This window comes from Colletotrichum higginsianum, chromosome 1 (genome assembly GCF_001672515.1).
Source record: "Colletotrichum higginsianum IMI 349063 chromosome 1, whole genome shotgun sequence".
Lineage (NCBI taxonomy): Eukaryota > Fungi > Ascomycota > Sordariomycetes > Glomerellales > Glomerellaceae > Colletotrichum > Colletotrichum higginsianum.
The window spans coordinates 1,796,872-1,816,198 of NC_030954.1; the positions used below are offsets into that span (position 1 = coordinate 1,796,872).

Consider the following 19,327-nt stretch of genomic DNA (forward strand, 5'->3'; position numbering starts at 1 on the left):
AGAAACCCGAGCTGCAGTACGGATCCGAGGACGGGTACCTCTGTGCTGCTCCCAATCAGATAGAGCCTCATACAGCCGAGAGAAGCAAGCTTGGATCATTCCCCGACTTTAGAGAGCAAGCTCGTGGATCACCATCCTACTGGCCTTTATGTTAAGAAAAGACGATCGAGGTGCAAAGCATAGTGAGGCACATGCGCAACTAGTCCTGAGACGTGGGAATGCGGAGACGCGGCGCCACCAAATGCCAGGTCCGTCAGATGGTGAATTGCAGAAGAAGAGGATGAGAAATAGCTGATGAAACTGGTGTTCGTCAGCCCAAAGGTACGATAACACGGCTCAGCTCGACGGATTCAGTGTCGGCATCGTCCTGCATAACGATGTTGATTGACTTTGAACAAGCGATGACAAGTTGACAACCAATCTTTTAGCAATCTGACGGCGGGACTTCGACGGATTGTGGTGTGTGATGCAGCAACGAATCAGAGATGACGGGGAATGAGAGAGGCGGCAGCTAGCGGCGCTTGTTGACACACACAGACTCCTACGTCTACGCCAGCTATGTCTTCTCCAGCTCTGGTTCGTGCTAGTGAGCCTGTCGCAGACGGGTCCTGCAGGATGGGGGAGATATAGTCGAGGCTTGGTGCGGCGCGTGCCTGGACGAAGCACGCACGAGCACGCCACACATGACAGCCAGTTGGCTGGAAGAAGTGGCGATGTGATGGCATCCGGAAATTACAGCATGGTCGGTTGATATGGGGGGCTGCTGTCTCGCAGACATGGTTTGATTGCAAACACAGTCGTAATTGCTTGCCCCAGCCCTCCCAATGCCCCCTTTGCCGTGCTCTGCCCAATTGTCGATCAAGTCATCGTTGTCCCGGATGGGGCGCGGCGAGTGAGCTTCCCTAATCGACTTGAGGATCTGGTGGAGTCGGGGCAATGGGGAAAACACCGAGAGTGATGGGCGGGTCTGAAGATGGAGGTCGGAGCCAAGCTGCTGGAACGCCACACGAGTTGGCGAGCAGCAAGAGACAAAACTTAGACATTCGGCAGCGCGGTGTTCTCGGCGTGGGATGGACAGGTTCAGCTGGGTGACGCAAGTGACAAGTCAACACACGTCGGACCGGTGCCTCCTGCTAGTGTCGCTGTTTCTCTCAATAAGCACTGGGTATTGGCAACTCTGCGTTACGTGGTCGAGAGCACACGCATATGCGTGCAACGGTGGTACGGGACGGACTGGCATATGTGCGGCATTCTCGTCGTGGATGGAGTGCCGTCGGCCCATACTCCAGCTTCCCTCTCCCGCAAGCTTTGCATCGGATGCGAGACAGGTGGGATAGAAACCCCGAGGTACTGCGGGACTTAGGAAGCAGGTAGCGGCAAGAAGTCAGCCCGCAGGGCGACGCGACGCGGGCTATCATCCGCCAGGGAGGGGAGATGTCCTTAGTGCGGCGTTTTGCGGTGCTCAGTGCCGCAAATGGCCCAAGTGTCTGCGTAGCCATCCGTGTTGAAAGGGGCTTCGTGATGTGCCGAATACCTGGGAGGCTGGTATTCTCTGGCGGCGCCATGTGTGCCACTCGACTAGGCCGAAAAGAGTTGAACCCCTTGCCTGTTCCTGAGTTGAATTGTGGCACTTGTAGGGGAGGCGACAGGGGTTCAATCTCCAAGTCTGGGTACCAATTTGACGATGACCGGGCTAGTAAGGGAAAATTCCTGGGTCGGGAGTGATGATGAGTGGTGCATTGGACGGCGCCGCTGACCGCTGGCTAGTCATTAGACAAGAGAGTGGTGAGCGGCGGCAAAAGGGAAGGGCGGCAAAAAGGCAGAGGATAGAGGTGAGGGAGAGACAGACAGATCTGGCGTAATGCGGTTCGATGTCAAGCTCTTGCTAGCTCAGAGTTGATGGTGGTGTCAAACAGAGAGCGTTGATAATTGACGACTATGATGAATGGAGGTCTAAAATGAATGAGAGGGGGGGGCAGCAGCTCTAGCTTTTGCGTGTCGAATTGGACTTATAGCAGCCCTCCTCTCTCCTTTTTTTGTATTGTTTTTAGTGTATCGGTTTTTTGGTATGGGTATTCGTATAGTATGTGCCCAGGCCAGTTTGGTAGCAGGTAGGCATGAACGCAAACATGTTCCATTTCCCAGTCTCATCGGCCGTCAGTCATTACCCACTGCCTGTGGCCAGATTTCCTTGCACAGTGAGTGTATTTCTTCTTGCTCCGTATCTTATCTGGAGGTACCTCACTATGAACATGTCTGTGCTCGATTGATTCGAAGTATCAGAGAAGACCCTTCTTTCCCCCAACTATCGCATGTATGCCCCGTCGCTGGTCGACGCAGATACCAAGGATCGTCACTTATGCATTGGCTTTCTGTAGCCTAACCTCATTGCGCAATTGTCCCCTTGTCGGCATATCCACGCATAACTTTTTGGTGGAGTTCTCCCAAGCTCCTGCCCAGGAAAAGCAAAGTGCAGTAGAAAACCTAGGTACGTACTGCATGTATCCACTTCTTGTACACTACCTCCTGCACCTGCTTGCCCCCCGGGGGATGGACGAGACCAACGGGGGAAGAGAGGGAGAAAGAGAGACAGGAAGGATGAGAGAGAGAGGGTAAGAAACGGAGAGGGGCCGAAGAGCGAGCGAGCAAGAAGCCCAATAATGGCGCTGTTTGTCGAGAGGAAACCAACTTGATGTGATGAACGCGCCTAACACCGCCTTGGACAAAAGGTACCATTGGACCGGCCTCGACCATCCCATCCAAAATACTTACGGATACGCGACGGACCTAATCATCAGCCACTACTGTCACTCTCACCCTTACTCTGTTCCACGGATACCACCTTCTTTGCCTCTTGGAAGCAACGGCCGGCCACCTCCCGCTTATTTTGCCCGTCGACTGCACTAATCGCACCGAACCGCTCTTCTCATCACCACATTCTCTCGCGCCTTATTATTTTTCTCCCCGGACCAACGCTCCTTGCTCATCTCACCTCACATAGCGCACACCCTGTCGCTTTCAATCTGCCTGGCTTTTGCTTCCACTTTGTGCGCCCTCGTCTGCTTCTCCTCTGCCAAAACCAACACATCTGCCTGCCCTTCAACGGCCGGATCGCCTCCCCCTTTCCAGGAATCACAGCAACGCATCGGCATCGGCATCGGCATCGGCATCGCATCGCTATAACACTGTATCTCTTTCGGGCCTGCCGCAATTCAATCCCACCTGCTCCCGTCGAACACCTTGCCGTGCGGTCCTTCGGCCAAACTCTGCAAATCTTTGTTTACTACCTAGGTACTTCTTGGAGCTCAGACGCCACGGCCACAGCGAATCTGCGCTCGCATATCCTGTGACCAGCACCGCTGTCGAAACATTTCAACTCAACGACGAACCAACCCCTTCCCTCCATCCGGCTTCTAGATTTTGGACTTATCCCGACCTGCCGCCTAATCTGAGTACCCGTCGCGATCCCAGTCCTGCGACTTTAGCTGCGCGAGACATTAGAGGCACCGTGCTCTGCAGACAGACGAAAAAGAAAACTGCGCGCGCCAGACGCCTCACGCCGCCCGCTAGCGCAAGGAATACAGCTCGACGGGGGGAAAAAACCCACTACAGTCAGACCTTTGTTTTCCCTCCGCACTTGGTCCAGCAGAAGTGACAGGGCCCGGGTTGAACCCCAAGGAATAGTCTGCGAGACATACGAGCCACTCCAATTCGGGGGCCCCCTTCCCCTCAAGGCGCTTGACACTGGGTATCCCTCTTCTACCCCATCCTGATCTACCGCCAAACACTCGACAATACACAACAACGCTGCTCAACAGATCATCGCGGTAAGTCTTTTGCCTCCTTTCCCTGCCTGCACCCGCTCCGCTCCTTGGGATCGTCCGCAATACCGGTCCATTCATCTGCACATCATGCTCAACTACCCGTACTTGCCGCCCTAATTGTCATGGTCCCCGGTGCACTGACAAGCGTCCTGCCAGCAGAGCACCGCAATCCGATGAAAAGCTCCCACGTTACCCTGCACACCCTCAACGCATAATAACGTTTCACACGTCCCTGTCCTCGCATTCGCCCAAAGTCCTGGGATCGAAGTAAACCCTCGGGCCAGCTCTCCCGTCTACGCTTGCGGTCTTCGGACGAATACAACCTACGCAAGAGAGGTCCCTTATCGACGTAATTAAACAACCCTCCCGACGACCACCCCTTTCTACCCTCCGAGTTCATGGACCGACCGATTCCTCAACTGCCCCCGACAATCTAGAAGGCTTTCTGCCCCCAGTCGGGTTTCTAGCTTCTCGGAGACCACTCCGCTTGCTTCTCAATCGTTCAACCAAATGGCAACGCTCCCGCGACCAGCAAGGCCGTCCAACGGCCCGCCCGCCATGGCTCTGCCCGCTCTTCCTGTCGCCAAGACGAGGAAAAGCACTGGAGGCATACCTACATCGGCCTCAAAATCCAGCCCGGCCACCCCAAACTCCAAGAGCGGCCTCAGGGCCCCTTCCGCTGGCTTCCTCCCCCCCACGACCCCTGCATCAGCATCCGCACTCCCGCAACCGCGTACAGTCTCTGCCATGAGCAATTCCTCGGTCCGGACGTTGCGCAAGACAGTGAGCATCAACTCGTTTCCCCAGCCTCCACGGGGCGACACCCGCGTCAACAGTCTACCCCCGAGTCCATTGCGTGCAGACTCCTCATGGAACTCCACTCGCAAATCAAAGGGCTCTGCGGCATTAACGTATTCGCAGAGCAATGGCGCGCCGAGTCTGCTCAACAACAGCGCCGAGGGGAAGTCGATATCAAGCGCTAGCGTTCGCATGTCCGACGGCCTTATCAGTATCTCTTCGCCGCCACAGAGCAGGAGCTCCTCAGCTCAGGATTCCTATTCAACTTCTGCGACGACGTATGATGACCCTGTCGATGGAATGGCGTCGAAATCAACATCTGACGGCACCAGTGACAAAAGAGGCTCCAAGCTAGACGGCAAGGGGAATGTTTTGGTTAGTGTCAGAGTACGACCAGATGCAAGTGGGAACGAAAACACAAAGGCCGAGGGCGAGTGGATGGTTGATGGACGCAAGTCTCTGGTTGCTTACAGAGGCAAAGAAGGCGGCGATTACGTCTACGGTATGCTTGTTTTCCTTTCTGACTCGAGGATACATCCTAACATCAGCCGCTAGATAACGTTTTCACGACGCACGACGACAACAGCCGAGTCTATGACTGCATAGCAAAGCGATTGGTCCGCCGCGTCATGGAAGGCTACCATGGAACCGTTTTTGCCTACGGCATGACTGGCACCGGAAAGACGTTTTCAATGCAAGGGACAGCCTCTTCGCCAGGTGTCATTCCCCTTGCCATCACCGACATCTTTTCCTACATCAGGGAGACGCCGTCTCGCGAGTTTCTACTTCGTGTCAGCTACCTGGAAATATACAACGAGAAGATTCACGACTTGCTGAGCATGTCAACCGGCAACCCTGCCGGAGCCGGCGGACAAGAAGAAATCAAGTTGCGCGAAGACAGCAAGCGCGGTGTTTATGCCAGTCCATTGAAGGAAGAAATTGTGCAGAGTCCAACACAGCTTCTGAGGGTAATCGCCCGCGGAGACCAAGCGCGCAGGACAGCAAGCACCCAATTCAATGCGAGGAGCTCCCGAAGTCACGCAGTGGTCCAAATAGTGGTGGAAAGCCGGGAGCGGATACCGGGAAACGCGGGCACCGGCGAAAGCAAACGATCAGGGATGCTGCCTGGTGGCGTCCGCGTGTCGACCCTGAGCTTAATTGATCTCGCTGGATCCGAGAAGGCGGCCGAATCCAAGGAGCGACGGACAGAGGGCTCGCACATCAACAAGAGTTTGCTCACCTTGGGCACCGTCATCTCCAAACTCTCCGAGCACAAAGACAAGGACGGAAAAGCCGCCGATAAGGATGGCAAGCACCTGCCGTACCGAGACAGCAAGTTGACCCGACTTTTACAAGGGGCTCTATCGGGCGGCTCGCTTGTCAGCATCTTGTGCACCATCCAGATCGGCGCAGCTGGTAGCGCTGCCTCTTCCAACTCCCACACGTCCGAAACCATCAACACTCTCAAGTTCGCGTCTCGAGCCAAGAACAACATTGTCAGCCACGCCAAAAAGGCGGAAGAGGCTCTTGGAAGCGGAGGGGATGGCGGCGCCAGAGTCCTCTTGGAGCGGTATCGCATGGAGATTCTGGAGCTGAGACAACAACTCGACATGCAGGCCAAGGAGAAGAAGTCGAAGTACGCCGACGAAGAAAGAGAACGAGACGCTCTTGAGGAGAAGGCCCGTGAACTAGAGGCCGAGCACCGGCACGAAGAGCAAATGCTTGAAATGCAGCTGGCTCGAACGGCACTCAAGGAACGGATTGATCACCTTAACCGTCTGATCTTGAGTTCCAAATCAATTGGCGTTAATGCCAGCGGATCCTACAGTGCTCTGGGCATACACCCTCGGTCTTCCATGGCTTCAGTACGATCACTGGCTACCCCGAACAGCGGCAGGCCAATGCTCGAAAGGACAGCATCCATGACGTCAGCTTCTTCAACCATTGGTCGCCGGTCAAGTGGCCGGTCGAGCGGGGGCCAGCGCCGGTCCAGTGGCGAAGCGGACGCGGTGACGGACGACGACAGCATCGGCGAGTTCGGAGATGGCAGTGCCTCCCTGACGGCCCAGAACCGCGCGTTACAGGCCGACTTGGCAGACAAGACAAGATATATCCAGACCTTGGAGAAGCGACTGATGCAGGCACGAAGGGCCAGTTCTTCAAGAACATCTGTCGGCTTCTCCGCCCCGAACAAGGCCATCATGGTCGGGGAAGACCACAGTGTGTCGACGGTGTTGAGGGAGAAGGATGCCGAGATTGCCGAGCTGAAAGCCCGACTTGACGATAAAGATCGCATGTTGGCTGCGCTGCGCTCGGCAGCTCGATCTCGAGACACGGCGGAGGGACATCTGGATGGCAGGACGTCTTCTCTATATGAGCATAGCCCTCCACCAACGATGAGCCCGCCACCAGCACCATCAACCTCTTCGACCAACGTCCGCAACCCCACCAAGAATGTTGACGAGATGAGCAAGATTCTAGACGAGATGATTCAAGACCACGTCGAGACCGGCCATCTGGTTAAAGGGGCGAGGGGCAGCATCCGCGTCGTCAACGACCGCAAGCTTGAGGTGCACCCAGAACTGCCGGTGAGACTCGAGCCGCTCAGGAAGACTGCATCTTTTGACGAGACTGGCAAGGTGTCAGTGATGGGTATGTGAGACGCTATTTTGGGGGACTTGTCAGCTTTCATTGTTCATTTGGACTGTGCAGAGGGGACGAGTGATGCGGTATCGGTATAAGTCCTCTCTCGTGGGGGCCAGGAAAGGCGTTTGGGAAGGGTCGACAGTGACCTGATTTTGGTTTTCTTCTTATACCCGACACTTATACTTCGCCATGGTTATCGGTTGAGAAGGTGGCCGCGGCCATTGCCTCGTTCGGCCATCAGCCATACCCGTCGGCCTGTTTTATTAGCGTATTGATACGTCGAGGAGGGAGGAATGGGTAGAAGCCTCAGTCACGATTATTACGTGCACCCTCGGTGCACCGAAGCTCGGGTCATTGGCAAAAACGGGGATTTTAGTGAATGGCAGGAAAAGCGATTATGTCTGTCTGCCAGAGGCTATTAATTTGGGGCAGATAATGCGATGGCTCATGTACCTATATCAAGAAGCAGGGCTGGTCAGCTGGCTAGTTACGGATGACCGGCGATGAAATCCAAGAAGACAGAAGACTATGATAGATTCGCACGATGCGCCTTCCCTTGCGCTTACCGCGATATGATGGAACCTGACTCTGTTGAATATCTGTCTCACTGCGTTTGACCGGCTACGCAAGGAGAGGATGGGTCCCGGAAGGACACATCATGGGCCGATTGTAAGTGCTGGCCTCATTCTTCCGACGGGCTAATGCATCCTCCCCTCCCTCGCTCTGTCTCATTTCCTCCTCTCGCAAGTCTCTGCGGTGCTACAGCGTACAGCCTCTGTTTGAAGGTTTTGTTTGATAGGGGTGGACGCGGGTCGCCTCACGAGACGGCTACGGGCTGTGTGACTCGTGACCTCGTGACCAACATGGACAGAGTGTGAAATAAGCTTGGCTCACAGCAACTGAAGACAGACAGACAGACAGACAGACAGACAGACAAAAGGGGGAGAGAGGGATAGACAGAAGTAGGCACGGATCAATTCGAGATCAGCTTTATTACGATTGCGGGGTATTCAAGAACACGTACTGTTTGCTCACGATGTCAGATGGTGGTGGGATCGGCACTGCCCGGCGGTACTGCAAAAAACAAAAACACAGTTCCTCCCTTCCCAAGGTGATGCGAGGCTGACCAGGCTACTTACACAAGGGAGGGGCTCGGGATCCCAAGCGGACAGGCGTCCGGACGCATTCAGGTACCGCGGTTGGACGAGGCGAATCGTGGGGGGAGGGGAGGGTTTGTATGAATTTGGGGTGAGCGAGTTTGGAAGGCAATAGTGGAGGGAAGATTATTTTTAGTCTGCTTTGCTCGCTGGTTTGGAAGAGTCCCGGAAAGAGTGATGGGATGAACCTTGGTTGCCTTGGCTCAAGCAAGTCGTGGGTGGGCTGCTGGGAGGTCAAGAGCATTAGAATATGATATAATTGTTGCGGCTTAGGGATCGCGGCAGTCAGACGGACCGACGAGCGGGTGCACGGTTGTCGGAAGGGCTCACGCTCACGCCAACGGACATCTTTGAAATTTGATGACAATGGCGATGGTGACTCGTCATATTTTTTCGTGGGATTTGGGGAGTGCGCTTGGACAAGGCTTCCCGAGAATTGGGTAGAAGGTGGTATCATGGTACATGAGGAAGCGATGATATTGGTTTCTTTCACATGATGGAAGCATGTACCTTGGGTGAACTCGAAATCATGTCTTCGCCCACCGATGTTTTGATGTGTGTTATTATGTCTTTGCCTCGCAATTTCGGGCAAGAATGTGGATGGGTGTGACCCCGGCTTGCCTTGTTTCCTACGAGGAGGATCTCGGGCTGAGGAGGAAACGAGGTGTGTGGGTTTTGTGAGGTTTTCATCTGCCGTTGCCTGCCGACATGACACGGCATGACAGGCGGGCTGTTCAGTTTGATTCTACAAAGGGAACAGACCGCAATGTCAATTTTCGTTTGGGTGTTCATATGACGTAAATGGGGACCAATTGACCATCCTCCCGCCGGGGTCCCCGTTTGCTGATAGCGATCTGCAGAGGAGGGCAAAACAGTAAACTTAGACCAAGGTTGAATGACTCTCGCAGAGACGGGGCGTCGTTTGTGTTTTTTCTCTTGTCTCCTGCGCCGTAAGGTGGGCTGGGGTATGCGTATTCCGTATTGGCTGCGGTGATGTTGTCGGCTGGTTCATTAAAAATGAGTGCCGTCGTGTCTGTTGAGCTCAAGTCTGTTTGTTTCCTGTGCTACCAGGATCCAGAGCCGTACGGCGTTGAGCGATTCAGTGTCTCAAGAACCGCGACGAGACTTCGTTGGTTCCTTCTGTGTCCGGCAAAACATTGAGCTAAAGTTGGCCAATCTACCAGGACAGCGCGGATCGGGCACACAGAGGGATGGGCGGGGGCAGATTTTCTCTTTCCAATGGTCCTGTCCGGCGCAAAGGAAGAAGAAAAGAGCTTGCCAGGTCGGAATTGACCCCAAAATTTGAGGAACCCAGAAAGGGCCGCGACAAGGGTGGCAGTTACCCGTTTTGATGTCCACGTGCGGCCTTCTGTTTTCGGACTGTGCCCTTAATCATGAGATGTTTCTTGCGAGTCCCTTGTTGCTGCAGCTGCGGAAGTGAGGGGTTTTGAGGCCCCACGAACTTGTGAGTTGAGGACGAGGGAGCCATGAACGACAAGAAGACGGACATTCGGACATTTCTGCTGGCATGGCGGGACCGTGGCTCCTGGCCCCTCGTTGCTCACCATATATATGGAGTGAATGAGAGCAACCGGAACGAGCGGGCTCGAGTGATGAGATGATTTGACACTGACATGAGCTTTGCTCTCCAAACCTATCGTACGCACTTAGACATTCGTACGATGTATCTTACGGAGAGGAGATGGGAGGTCCGGGATGGGACAGATGGAGATGCGACGACCAGGAAGCCAATGAGAGGCGAGAGAAGCCAGGGGCAGGAGCGCCGAAAGGAGCGAGCAAGTTTGCGGGACGTGGTGGGAACATTTCCTGATTGGCTCGGACAGCAAGAGCGGATGGAGAAGGGCGGACGGCTCTTATCCGACAATCCATGTTAGTGAGCCATGGCGCTCAGGGACAGGGGGACCAGGCCTCTCACTGGCTGCTTCATCTACTTCTCCTGGACAGCCTCCCCCCGGGTAATCTGAAACGTTCTAAAATCGTGACTGGTGGCCACATGAGGTGGGGGTGACAACCAATCCTGAATCCATACCAACGCCCTCGCGCCAGACCAGTGAACCAGGAAGACGCAGTGATCCATGAACCACTGGCTTCCCGTTTGGGAGCCTTGGCTGCACGTACCGAACCCGGTCCCTTGTAACGAGCGTTGCGGATGCGATACTCGGTCTTTTTTTCTCACTCAACTTTTCTTGTTCTCGTGCTATCTCTCTATGCTACAACAGTCCATCCGAGTCCTCGATTCCCTATTGGGCGGCGTTCCCATGTCGCTCTTGTTGGCATAATGATTAGGTTTCTGGCCAGGTTTCTTCGAGGCCGTCATCAACTATACCTATCAACGTGTGGTTCCGAATTGGAACCTCAGGGTGAATACAACGCGACTGTTCGCCCAACCCAACCGTCACACCGAGAAGAGCTCTCGGTCCTGCGGCCCTGGAGGCTCCGACTTGGAACTCGTTGACGTGGTTGCGGTTGGGTGTGGCGATCCCGTGCGATCTGCTTCGCTTCTTTCTGCTTCTGTCTTTCGAGCATTGGCCAACGGGAAAGTGAGAGAGGCATAAGAGCCCAGCTGAAGATGAGGGGAAACCCTGATCTGAGTTTCCGTTCGGGGCCGATCGTGATGCTGCGAGAAGCAAGAAACCCCGTCGCCAGCCCTGGACGGTCTGCATGAGTGACCCTCTTGCTTCTCGCTTTGTCACTGCAGACGCGCCGCACTGCCACACGGCTGCTTCGGTTCGTTGTTTCGGGGCGGCTGCTGCCCAGCTGCTGTCCATCGTCATGTCAGATACGCCGCACACCAGGTTTCGCGGGTTTCGTCAGACCACCCTTCGCCGTTGTAGTCACACCGAGAGCAACAGCAAAAAAGAAAGAAAAAAAAATAGATACTTCAGGTCAGATGCCAGCAAGATGCATTGGGATTAAAGTGTCCCACATTCACTCTTCCACTTCTTGTTCTTCATCATCTTCCACCATCGCCAACACCACCACCACCACCTCCTCCTCCTCCTCCTCCTCCTCCTCCTCCTCCTCCTCCTCCTCCTCCTCCTCAACCTGTGCAGACGTCTGGCCTTTGTCCTTTGTTGCAAACGCAAGGCCCAGACACCCGAGTTTCTGCTAGACAAGCAAGACACAAGCAACCGCTTCATGCATTGACGGGCAACAGCTGGACTTTATCCCACAGACGTTGGCGCTACATTTGCGCTTCTTTTGACACAACGACAAGCTCTGACACTTCTTGTCCCCAATCTCCCCCCGTTTCCCCATTCGCCCATCCTTCGACCCATATTTCGGCCGGCAGTGGCCACCCCCCCCCCCCATTCGCGCACACCCCCATCGCCTCTGGGTTCTTCTCCTGTACATCGTATGTAAGGCCGGGTATCAAAGTCGAAGGCCCGGACGAACAACACATCGTCCCATCTTCTCTCCCCTTTGTGTGCCCGCCCAATTACACTCCGCTGCCGTACTCCCTTCTTGCACTGTCAGTCAAGCAAGCACGGGATAGAGTTTGGCAAAAACCGAGAAGACAGAGGGAACAAAAGGCCCCAACAACAGACCACAAACTGGATAACTCCTACGCATACAAAACTCCTCCGGTGAGTCTGTCTCCAATATTTCGAAGGCGTCTTTTTTCGGATAGCTCGCTCGCTCCAGCTCCTCTACCTATTCTTTACATACCTACGTAGCGGGCCAGCACCTCCGGCCGAGCAAACGGAACACGAGCCCCCATCATCTGCTTTTGCAACAGCTCCCCGCCCAACTGAACCCTGGTCTTTGATGATCGCCGCCAAGACCCACCACTGGTCATTTACCTCACGCAGTTGATCGCACTTTTCGTCTCTTTCCGTCATCCCCCTCCCTCAGGCCCTCTTACTGCTTTTTCTGCTAGTAGACCACCTCGGACTGGGCTAGGGCCGCCTGCCTCCTCCGTAGCCGCTGGATATCTTTAAGCTCCTGCAGCTGCTGCTACCCTGGAAGCCACCTTGCGACCGAGTCTATCCTGATCTGTCCACGACCGAACAACATTATTTCTTCCCCACCGTCCCTGGTCTCTTCTACACCCACTTCCCTCTTCCCTCTTCTCTTTCTTTTTTCTCCAGACCCGATTCGACCGCGCCAACGGCCTCGGTCACGCCTTGTACGCAGACGTTGTATTGCTCGTCATCCACCGCGCTGACCACCGCATTGCCGCCTGCACAATCCGGCCATCCATCCTGTGCGACCGCTGCTGGAGCCGTTACTACCATGAACGCTTCCTAGAAGGAAGGCTTCTCTCGTCCATGACCAGCTAGGCTCGACGCCCGCCGACACTCCTTTACAAAAACAACTCAGCCGGTCGATCTTCCGTTCTCACAACCTCAACTTCCCCACACGAAGCTTGTCCTCTTCTTTCCTTTGTTGAAAGATACCCTTTGGGAACGACGCCATCCTATTAGTGGGCACGGTCCATAAAACGACTCTACGAACCTTCGATTCTTCGGGATACCACCCTTTTTTACATACACCATCGACGTTGCTTATAATGCGAGCAAATATGCCGGCCCCACTGGATCTCAGCAAGTCCAAGCTGTCGATATCCGACCCGCGGATGAACCTGCGACGGTCTGCTTCACACCACAACTCTAGTTACGAGAAGGTCCCCTTGTCTGCCACTTCCGCCCGATTCAGCTTCAACCACCTTCTCTTCTCTTCACCGCCGCCATCGCCGAGCTTGCCGGCTCTTATCCCGCCCCCTCGGAAGTCGCCCATTCACCCGAGACCTAGCCGCGTATTCCGGTTCACTTTCTGGATTGCATTTGCGGCCTTGTTGTTCTACTTCGCAACATTCCCTTTCCGAAGCAGCCTCGGCGTGCCAAGGCTGAACCTGCCTCACCTTACCACGCATGAAGACTTTGAGATGGTGGGCCAGGATGACCTGCCCGACTTTCCGACCCCCATTGTCATTACCGACCACAGCGGAAAATCAAAATGGACGGTGTCGATCCCCCCGAGCTATGATTTTCCGTTGTCGGTGAAGGAGTATGGAGACATGTGCAGCAAGTGCCGAGAGGTTGCTGCTCGTGTGAGGGACATGCGCCACCGGGCCCAGATTCCCGATCAGAACCTCCTGGGCCACGAGGCTCCGGCAGACCCGTACTTTGTGGATGTGGGAGAAGCTCAGAAGTCGGGTCTTTTACCAGACGTTGCGAATAGCAAATGGCCGAGCAAGGGCCAGGGTCGAGACGGAGCCTTGGTCGGGGAGAACAAGGACTCGTTAGTTGAAAAGCCAGTTTGCCAGAGTTCGATGACATTCGTTTTGGAGACGGCGGACGCTGGAATCGGACATAGCATCATGCACCTGTGGACCTTTTACGGACTTGCACAGAGGCAAAGCAGAGCCTTCTTCATCGACGACTCCCGCTGGGCGTACGGCAAGTACACAGATATCTTCCAGGCGCCACCCATTCCGAATTGCCGCCCTCCGCCCCGCCACGAGATGATCCCTTGCCCTCCCAGAGCTCGTCATCTTGTAGTCACCTCAGAGACGGCCAAGGACCTTTGGGCTGGTTCTCTGAGCAAACCCTACGCCGACTTCAGAGCCCAGGATGAGGGGGGAGTGCGAGAGCTTTTTGACTTGGCACACGAGGGCTATCGAGCTCTGTTCGACCTGAACAAGGACGACACTCAGTACGTTCTCAACAGAGTCAAGGAAATCAAGACAAAAGCCCTCACTGGAGACGCCAACCCGAACGACGGCCTTATCGTCGGCGTTCACGTTCGACATGGCGATTGCCACCCCCTCGAATACCAGTACCGCGGGACCTACATCCCCATGGAGATCATCGCCAACCGCGCCCATGAAATCATCGATGTCAACTACAACGAGTCCGGCAGGGATGGCGCCGACGACGAGCTCGCCAAAAAGAAGTCGTTTCTTGTACTGGCGTCCGACGACCCGACCGTTTACGAATCTGATGACTTCAGAGGCTCTATGCGTGCACAGGAGCAGATTCGTCTCGCTTCGAAGCAGGAAACCCATAAGGCCACCCTGGACAGACACGTCATGCATCGATTCGAAGATGAGTCCTTTGGCTGGGAGGGCGGCTTCTTCGCTGCCATGTTCTGGAACCTTGGTCTTTCGTCCATGAGCGCATCCAACGCTGCGACGGCCAAGAACAAGCAGCTGGCTCCCTCGGCCGAGACTCTTCGTCTTCGGGGCTACATCGGCCGTGCGTACATGATGGACCTCGCCGTGCTTGCCAGCGCAAGCGATGCGATCGTATGTACCGTCAGTGCCATGGGTTGTCGTCTGCTCGCAGTCATGATGGGATGGGACTCCGCCATGGAATCGGGAAACTGGGTCAACGTCGACGGTCCTTATGGATGGACCGGTCTGTCTTTCTGAGCGAAATCTGCTCCCTCCCCCTTTTCCTTTTTTCAAAAAGATCAGGAGGAAGTAAAAATCGAAAACAAATTTAGAGGAAGGGCATGCGTGGCTCGCACAATTCGAGTCATGAGGAAGGCCATTCCGCAAACAAATTTTATTAGCATGGCTCAAGGTGTACGGCGTCCAAAGCGGAAGGCACAACCGCTTCTACTTTTTATCTCTCTTAGTTGGATATGTCCGTTTTGGTTTTCGGGAAAAGAGATACCTCTGCAGTTGTTGCCCAGCAAGCGCTGCATGCATTGGAGGCTGGTCAGATGGGTACAGCCCGAACGGTCGCTACTGCATCAACTAATCATACATTAAAACAAACTACACCCAAAGAAACCTCGGTTCTAGGCGCTGGCTCAGAAGCGTATACGCGGGCTAGCCGGATCCTAAACAAAAAAAATACAGTCCCAAGTCGCATCTGACCATTTGCTGTGTACGTACGTGTGGTTGTGCCATGCATTTTCGTTCCAGCTTGCCCAGTATCTCTTTGGTCATCAACGACGTATCTGAAATACTCTTCGGAGGGACAACGAGCATCAGTTGCCACGGGCTTGTCCCTAACACCGCTTATACCCCATTAAAGGTCGGAGCAAGCCCACAAAGGAGGAGGGCGGGGCTCAGACGCCTGGCTCCATAGAGGCCGCCAATGACCGGTGCGATCCGTTTACTCCTCTCAATGCGAGTTGACTCCTGTATCCGGAACAGTGTATTCCTGGACAACAGGACACGCCAGTACATGGATGGAATTCGTGGGTAATGAATAGCTAGCTGCCCTTGTGTTTCAAGTCTGGTTCTGCCGTGGCCTGTGTTACAATGAGAAGTGTCATGTAAGCTGCCAAACACAGGACAGGGATAATGTCCCTCACAACGGCGTTGCGTGTCTCCATATCGACGACTCTGACCACACGACAAATCCTGTACAGAGACAGCTTCAACCCGTGCAGGTTGTTGTTAAGATTGTTCTGCTTTAGTTCGCTTCGAAAATACTCTACAGGGGGATTCTTGATTCTAGCCACTAGCTTCGTCAACCAAGATGACACATCGGGACTTGCATAGTGGACTGCGTGCTCCTCCATACCATTAAAGTGCCGGGTGGGTGTACCGGATGTTATAGCATTCATTCGTTCCCGGCGATCTTTCTCCCTTCCCGAGAGACTTGTACAGGTATCCCAGATGCCACGCTGGGGCGTAATCGGATACGGGGCGTTATGGTACCCTGTTGGACCTGTTGATGTATTGCAGCGTTGGGCTTAAAAAAAAAATTTGAAGAAAGGAAACAAAAAACCCCAGGAAGCTAGAGAGGTCAGAGCATAATCCATCTCGAATTCTTATTCGGGTTGCCAGTTTGACAATAGAGGGCATGTGAGTGGCCAGACGGGTTCTGTCAATAATGGTGGGAGGGCAGGGGGGGAGGGGTGATTGGCGAGAAGGAAGGGGAAAGGGGAGAGGCACAGCGGATCGGACCCTTTGAGATGGAAAGGTGACAATAGCAAGGTGCACTGACAAAACTGACGACAGCAACAAGGCAATTTCGAAATGGCTTCATCGCTCTGGAAGGTGGTTTCTGACATTGGGGATTTAGCACATGCATCGAATCATTCCTATTGTACACTGCTCGATTAGGCAGGGAGGGGTCCCCAAATACGAATACGAATAGCCCGTGATTGGTTAGGCTGTTCGTGCCACCGAATGCTCCATCCCCCCTGGTTTCCCGAATTTCTGGGGCAACGTCGAGCCTGGACCAACAGCAGGGCACAGAGGCAGGGCACAGAGAAGAGAAAGGGGGCACCTTGGGATGGAAACCTGAGAAGGTGAGAAAAAATAATTAAAAATTGCATTTGCAAACCCTGTGATAGACGCCCCAAAACGCGATCCAGGTGGCCAGATGTCACGGCTTCTAGGCCCCGTGTGCGATATGCTTGACCGCCTGAAGCTCTCTCTCTCATGCAGACTAGCAGCTGGCTTGGAGCATGAGCATGGTGCATGGCGCATGGACCGTGCTGCTTGCCCAGGTTGGTTACGCAAAAGTGTGGGACCCAACAAAACGCGACAGATATCTAATCTCTTAACGGATCATTTAAAACTACGGCTGGAACCCCCCGTTCTTGATGACTTCCACTCTCCCCGTGCCATTACTATTCCAGTATTTCGTTCATTCACGTCAGCTTGAACCGCACGTAAACCCCTCGACGCCGGGCAACACCAATTGACGCATCCTCCTTCGTCGTCCCTCCTTCTTGCCCTGCATGGGTCTCCTACAGGAGGTCGCGGGACCGTTGTCCCAGCAGTTCCAGACACTAGGAACTGGCTTGCAAATCGTTACCATTGTCGGCGCCGTCATCTTCCTCTCTGTCGTCCTCAACGTCGCCTCCCAGATTCTCTTCAAGAACTCCAACGAGCCGCCCGTGGTCTTCCACTGGTTCCCCTTCATCGGCAGCACCGTCATCTATGGCATGGACCCCCCAGCCTTCTTCAAGGCCAACCGTGAGAAGGTATGTGCTCCCACCACCCACCGATATTGAGTCTTAGCAACTCTTGGTGCTCTTGCTGACAGGCATCATCCTGAAAGTATGGCGATATCTTCACGTTTGTTCTCCTCGGCAAGAAGACCACGGTCGCTGTCGGCCCTCAGGGCAACGACTTCATCCTCAACGGCAAGCTCAAGGATGTCAACGCCGAGGAAATCTACACTGTTTTAACCACCCCAGTCTTTGGTCGCGACGTCGTCTACGACTGCCCCAACTCCAAACTCATGGAGCAGAAGAAGGTATGCGGCAGGCCGAAACTCTCTTTGCGCGAGGCTTCCTATTGACAGGTCGCGTGCCCCTCCAGTTCATGAAGATCGCCCTCACCACTGAAGCCTTCCGCTCCTACACCCCTATCGTCGCCGACGAGGTCACCAACTACTTCAAGCGCAGTCTCGACTTCAAGGGCAAGTCCGGTGTCGTGAACATCCCCACGAAAATGGCCGAGATTACCATTTTCACCGCCTCCCACGCCCTCCAGGGCGCCGAGATCCGCAACAAATTCGACGAGTCACTCGCCTCCCTGTACCACGACCTCGACATGGGCTTCACCTCGATCAACTTTGTGCTGCACTGGGCCCCTCTTCCCTGGAACAAGAAGCGTGACCTGGCCCACGACACCATCGCTCAAATCTACATGGACACCATCAAGGAACGCCGCGAGCAGGGTCGCACCAACGGCCTCGACATCATGTCCCACCTGATGAACTCGACCTACAAGAACGGCACCAAGGTCCCCGACCACGAGATCGCCAACATGATGATTGCTCTCCTCATGGCCGGCCAGCACTCTTCCTCATCCACCAGCTCCTGGATCATGCTTCGTCTCGCCCAAAACCCCCATATTATGGAGGAGCTCTACGAGGAACAAGTCCGCGCTCTCGGCGCCGATCTGCCTCCTCTGGCCTACGAAGATCTCGCTAAGCTGCCCCTCAACCAGGCCATCATCAAGGAGACCCTTCGCCTCCACGCCCCGATTCACTCGATCATGCGCGCCGTCAAGTCTCCTATGCCCGTCCCCGGCACGAAGTACGTCGTTCCAACAAGCCACACCCTCCTCGCCGCCCCTGGTGTCTCCGGCTCCGACCCTACCTACTTCCCTGAGCCCGAACAGTGGAACCCCCACCGCTGGGATGCCGACTCACCCCTCGCCCCCCGACTTGGGGGCAACGACGCCACGGAAGAGGAGACGATCGATTACGGCTACGGTTTGGTGAGCAAGGGCGCTGCGTCGCCATATCTGCCTTTCGGCGCCGGCCGTCACCGCTGCATCGGCGAGCATTTTGCCAACCTGCAGCTCCAGACCATCACTGCTATGATCGTCAGAAACTTCAAGTTCCGCAATGTCGACGGTAGCAACCGCATCAACGGTACCGATTACGCCTCTCTATTCTCACGTCCTCTGGAGCCCGCCAACATTTACTGGGAGAAGCGCAACCCGTAGATAGGTGAAGGATGCGTGGGTTTTTAGAATGGGGGGCTTTGGGTTTCGGAAATGTATATTGCAAGCCATTATGACCACATAAGACATGGCAGATGGAGAAAATAGATACATAGACATGAGAGCGCCATGGCGCAAGCGTGGCAGACTTAGACGGTCACCACAGGATAAATAATATATTAATACCAAAGACCATTATGACATCACGACAACCTTGCATCCTGCCGGTCCGTGTTAACGCAGCTCTCATTTGCGTTTGGCTGGCTTCAGAATCCTTGAACACCCGATCGTTGACGAACAACCGTTGACGGAGGTGGTATGTATCCGCTCCAGAATCGATGATTACGACATTTGACTTCTGCGCAGCCAAACTCGTTCGGCTGGTCGGCGCTGTTTTGTTTCAAGGTCAGTGCGGCGGACATAGGAGTACGTCTCAGACAACCCTCCCCCCCCCCCCCGTCCAGTTCCCGCTCCCATCCCGACCCAAGCTCGAACTGTAGCTGGAGCTG

At 54.7% G+C, this 19,327-nt stretch overlaps 5 protein-coding genes across 5 annotated transcripts; 3 read left to right on the forward strand and 2 right to left on the reverse strand.

Moving 5' to 3' along the window:
* Window positions 1-4,382: 4,382 nt before the first annotated feature.
* CH63R_00553 (Kinesin-like protein) lies at window positions 4,383-7,282 on the forward strand (the record flags this gene model as incomplete). Its single annotated transcript, XM_018295528.1, has 2 exons — window positions 4,383-5,124; window positions 5,178-7,282. 2 exons carry the CDS (start codon window positions 4,383-4,385, stop codon window positions 7,280-7,282), a joined length of 2,847 nt encoding a protein of 948 aa, XP_018163890.1.
* A 3,446-nt stretch (window positions 7,283-10,728) lies between these two features.
* CH63R_00554 (uncharacterized protein) lies at window positions 10,729-11,220 on the reverse strand (the record flags this gene model as incomplete). The annotated part of the gene is made up of 1 exon (XM_018295529.1): window positions 10,729-11,220. The coding sequence occupies one exon, from the start codon at window positions 11,218-11,220 to the stop codon at window positions 10,729-10,731; it is 492 nt and encodes a 163-aa protein (XP_018163891.1).
* A 154-nt stretch (window positions 11,221-11,374) lies between these two features.
* CH63R_00555 (uncharacterized protein) lies at window positions 11,375-12,684 on the reverse strand (the record flags this gene model as incomplete). Its single annotated transcript, XM_018295530.1, has 3 exons — window positions 11,375-11,551; window positions 12,312-12,373; window positions 12,540-12,684. The coding sequence occupies 3 exons, from the start codon at window positions 12,682-12,684 to the stop codon at window positions 11,375-11,377; spliced, it is 384 nt and encodes a 127-aa protein (XP_018163892.1).
* A 287-nt stretch (window positions 12,685-12,971) lies between these two features.
* Window positions 12,972-14,822, forward strand: CH63R_00556 (uncharacterized protein; the record flags this gene model as incomplete). Its single annotated transcript, XM_018295531.1, has 1 exon — window positions 12,972-14,822. The coding sequence occupies one exon, from the start codon at window positions 12,972-12,974 to the stop codon at window positions 14,820-14,822; it is 1,851 nt and encodes a 616-aa protein (XP_018163893.1).
* Window positions 14,823-17,098: 2,276 nt separating this feature from the next.
* On the forward strand, window positions 17,099-18,821 carry CH63R_00557 (Eburicol 14-alpha-demethylase; the record flags this gene model as incomplete). Its single annotated transcript, XM_018295532.1, has 3 exons — window positions 17,099-17,344; window positions 17,422-17,619; window positions 17,685-18,821. The coding sequence occupies 3 exons, from the start codon at window positions 17,099-17,101 to the stop codon at window positions 18,819-18,821; spliced, it is 1,581 nt and encodes a 526-aa protein (XP_018163894.1).
* Between the last annotated feature and the right edge of the window lie 506 nt (window positions 18,822-19,327).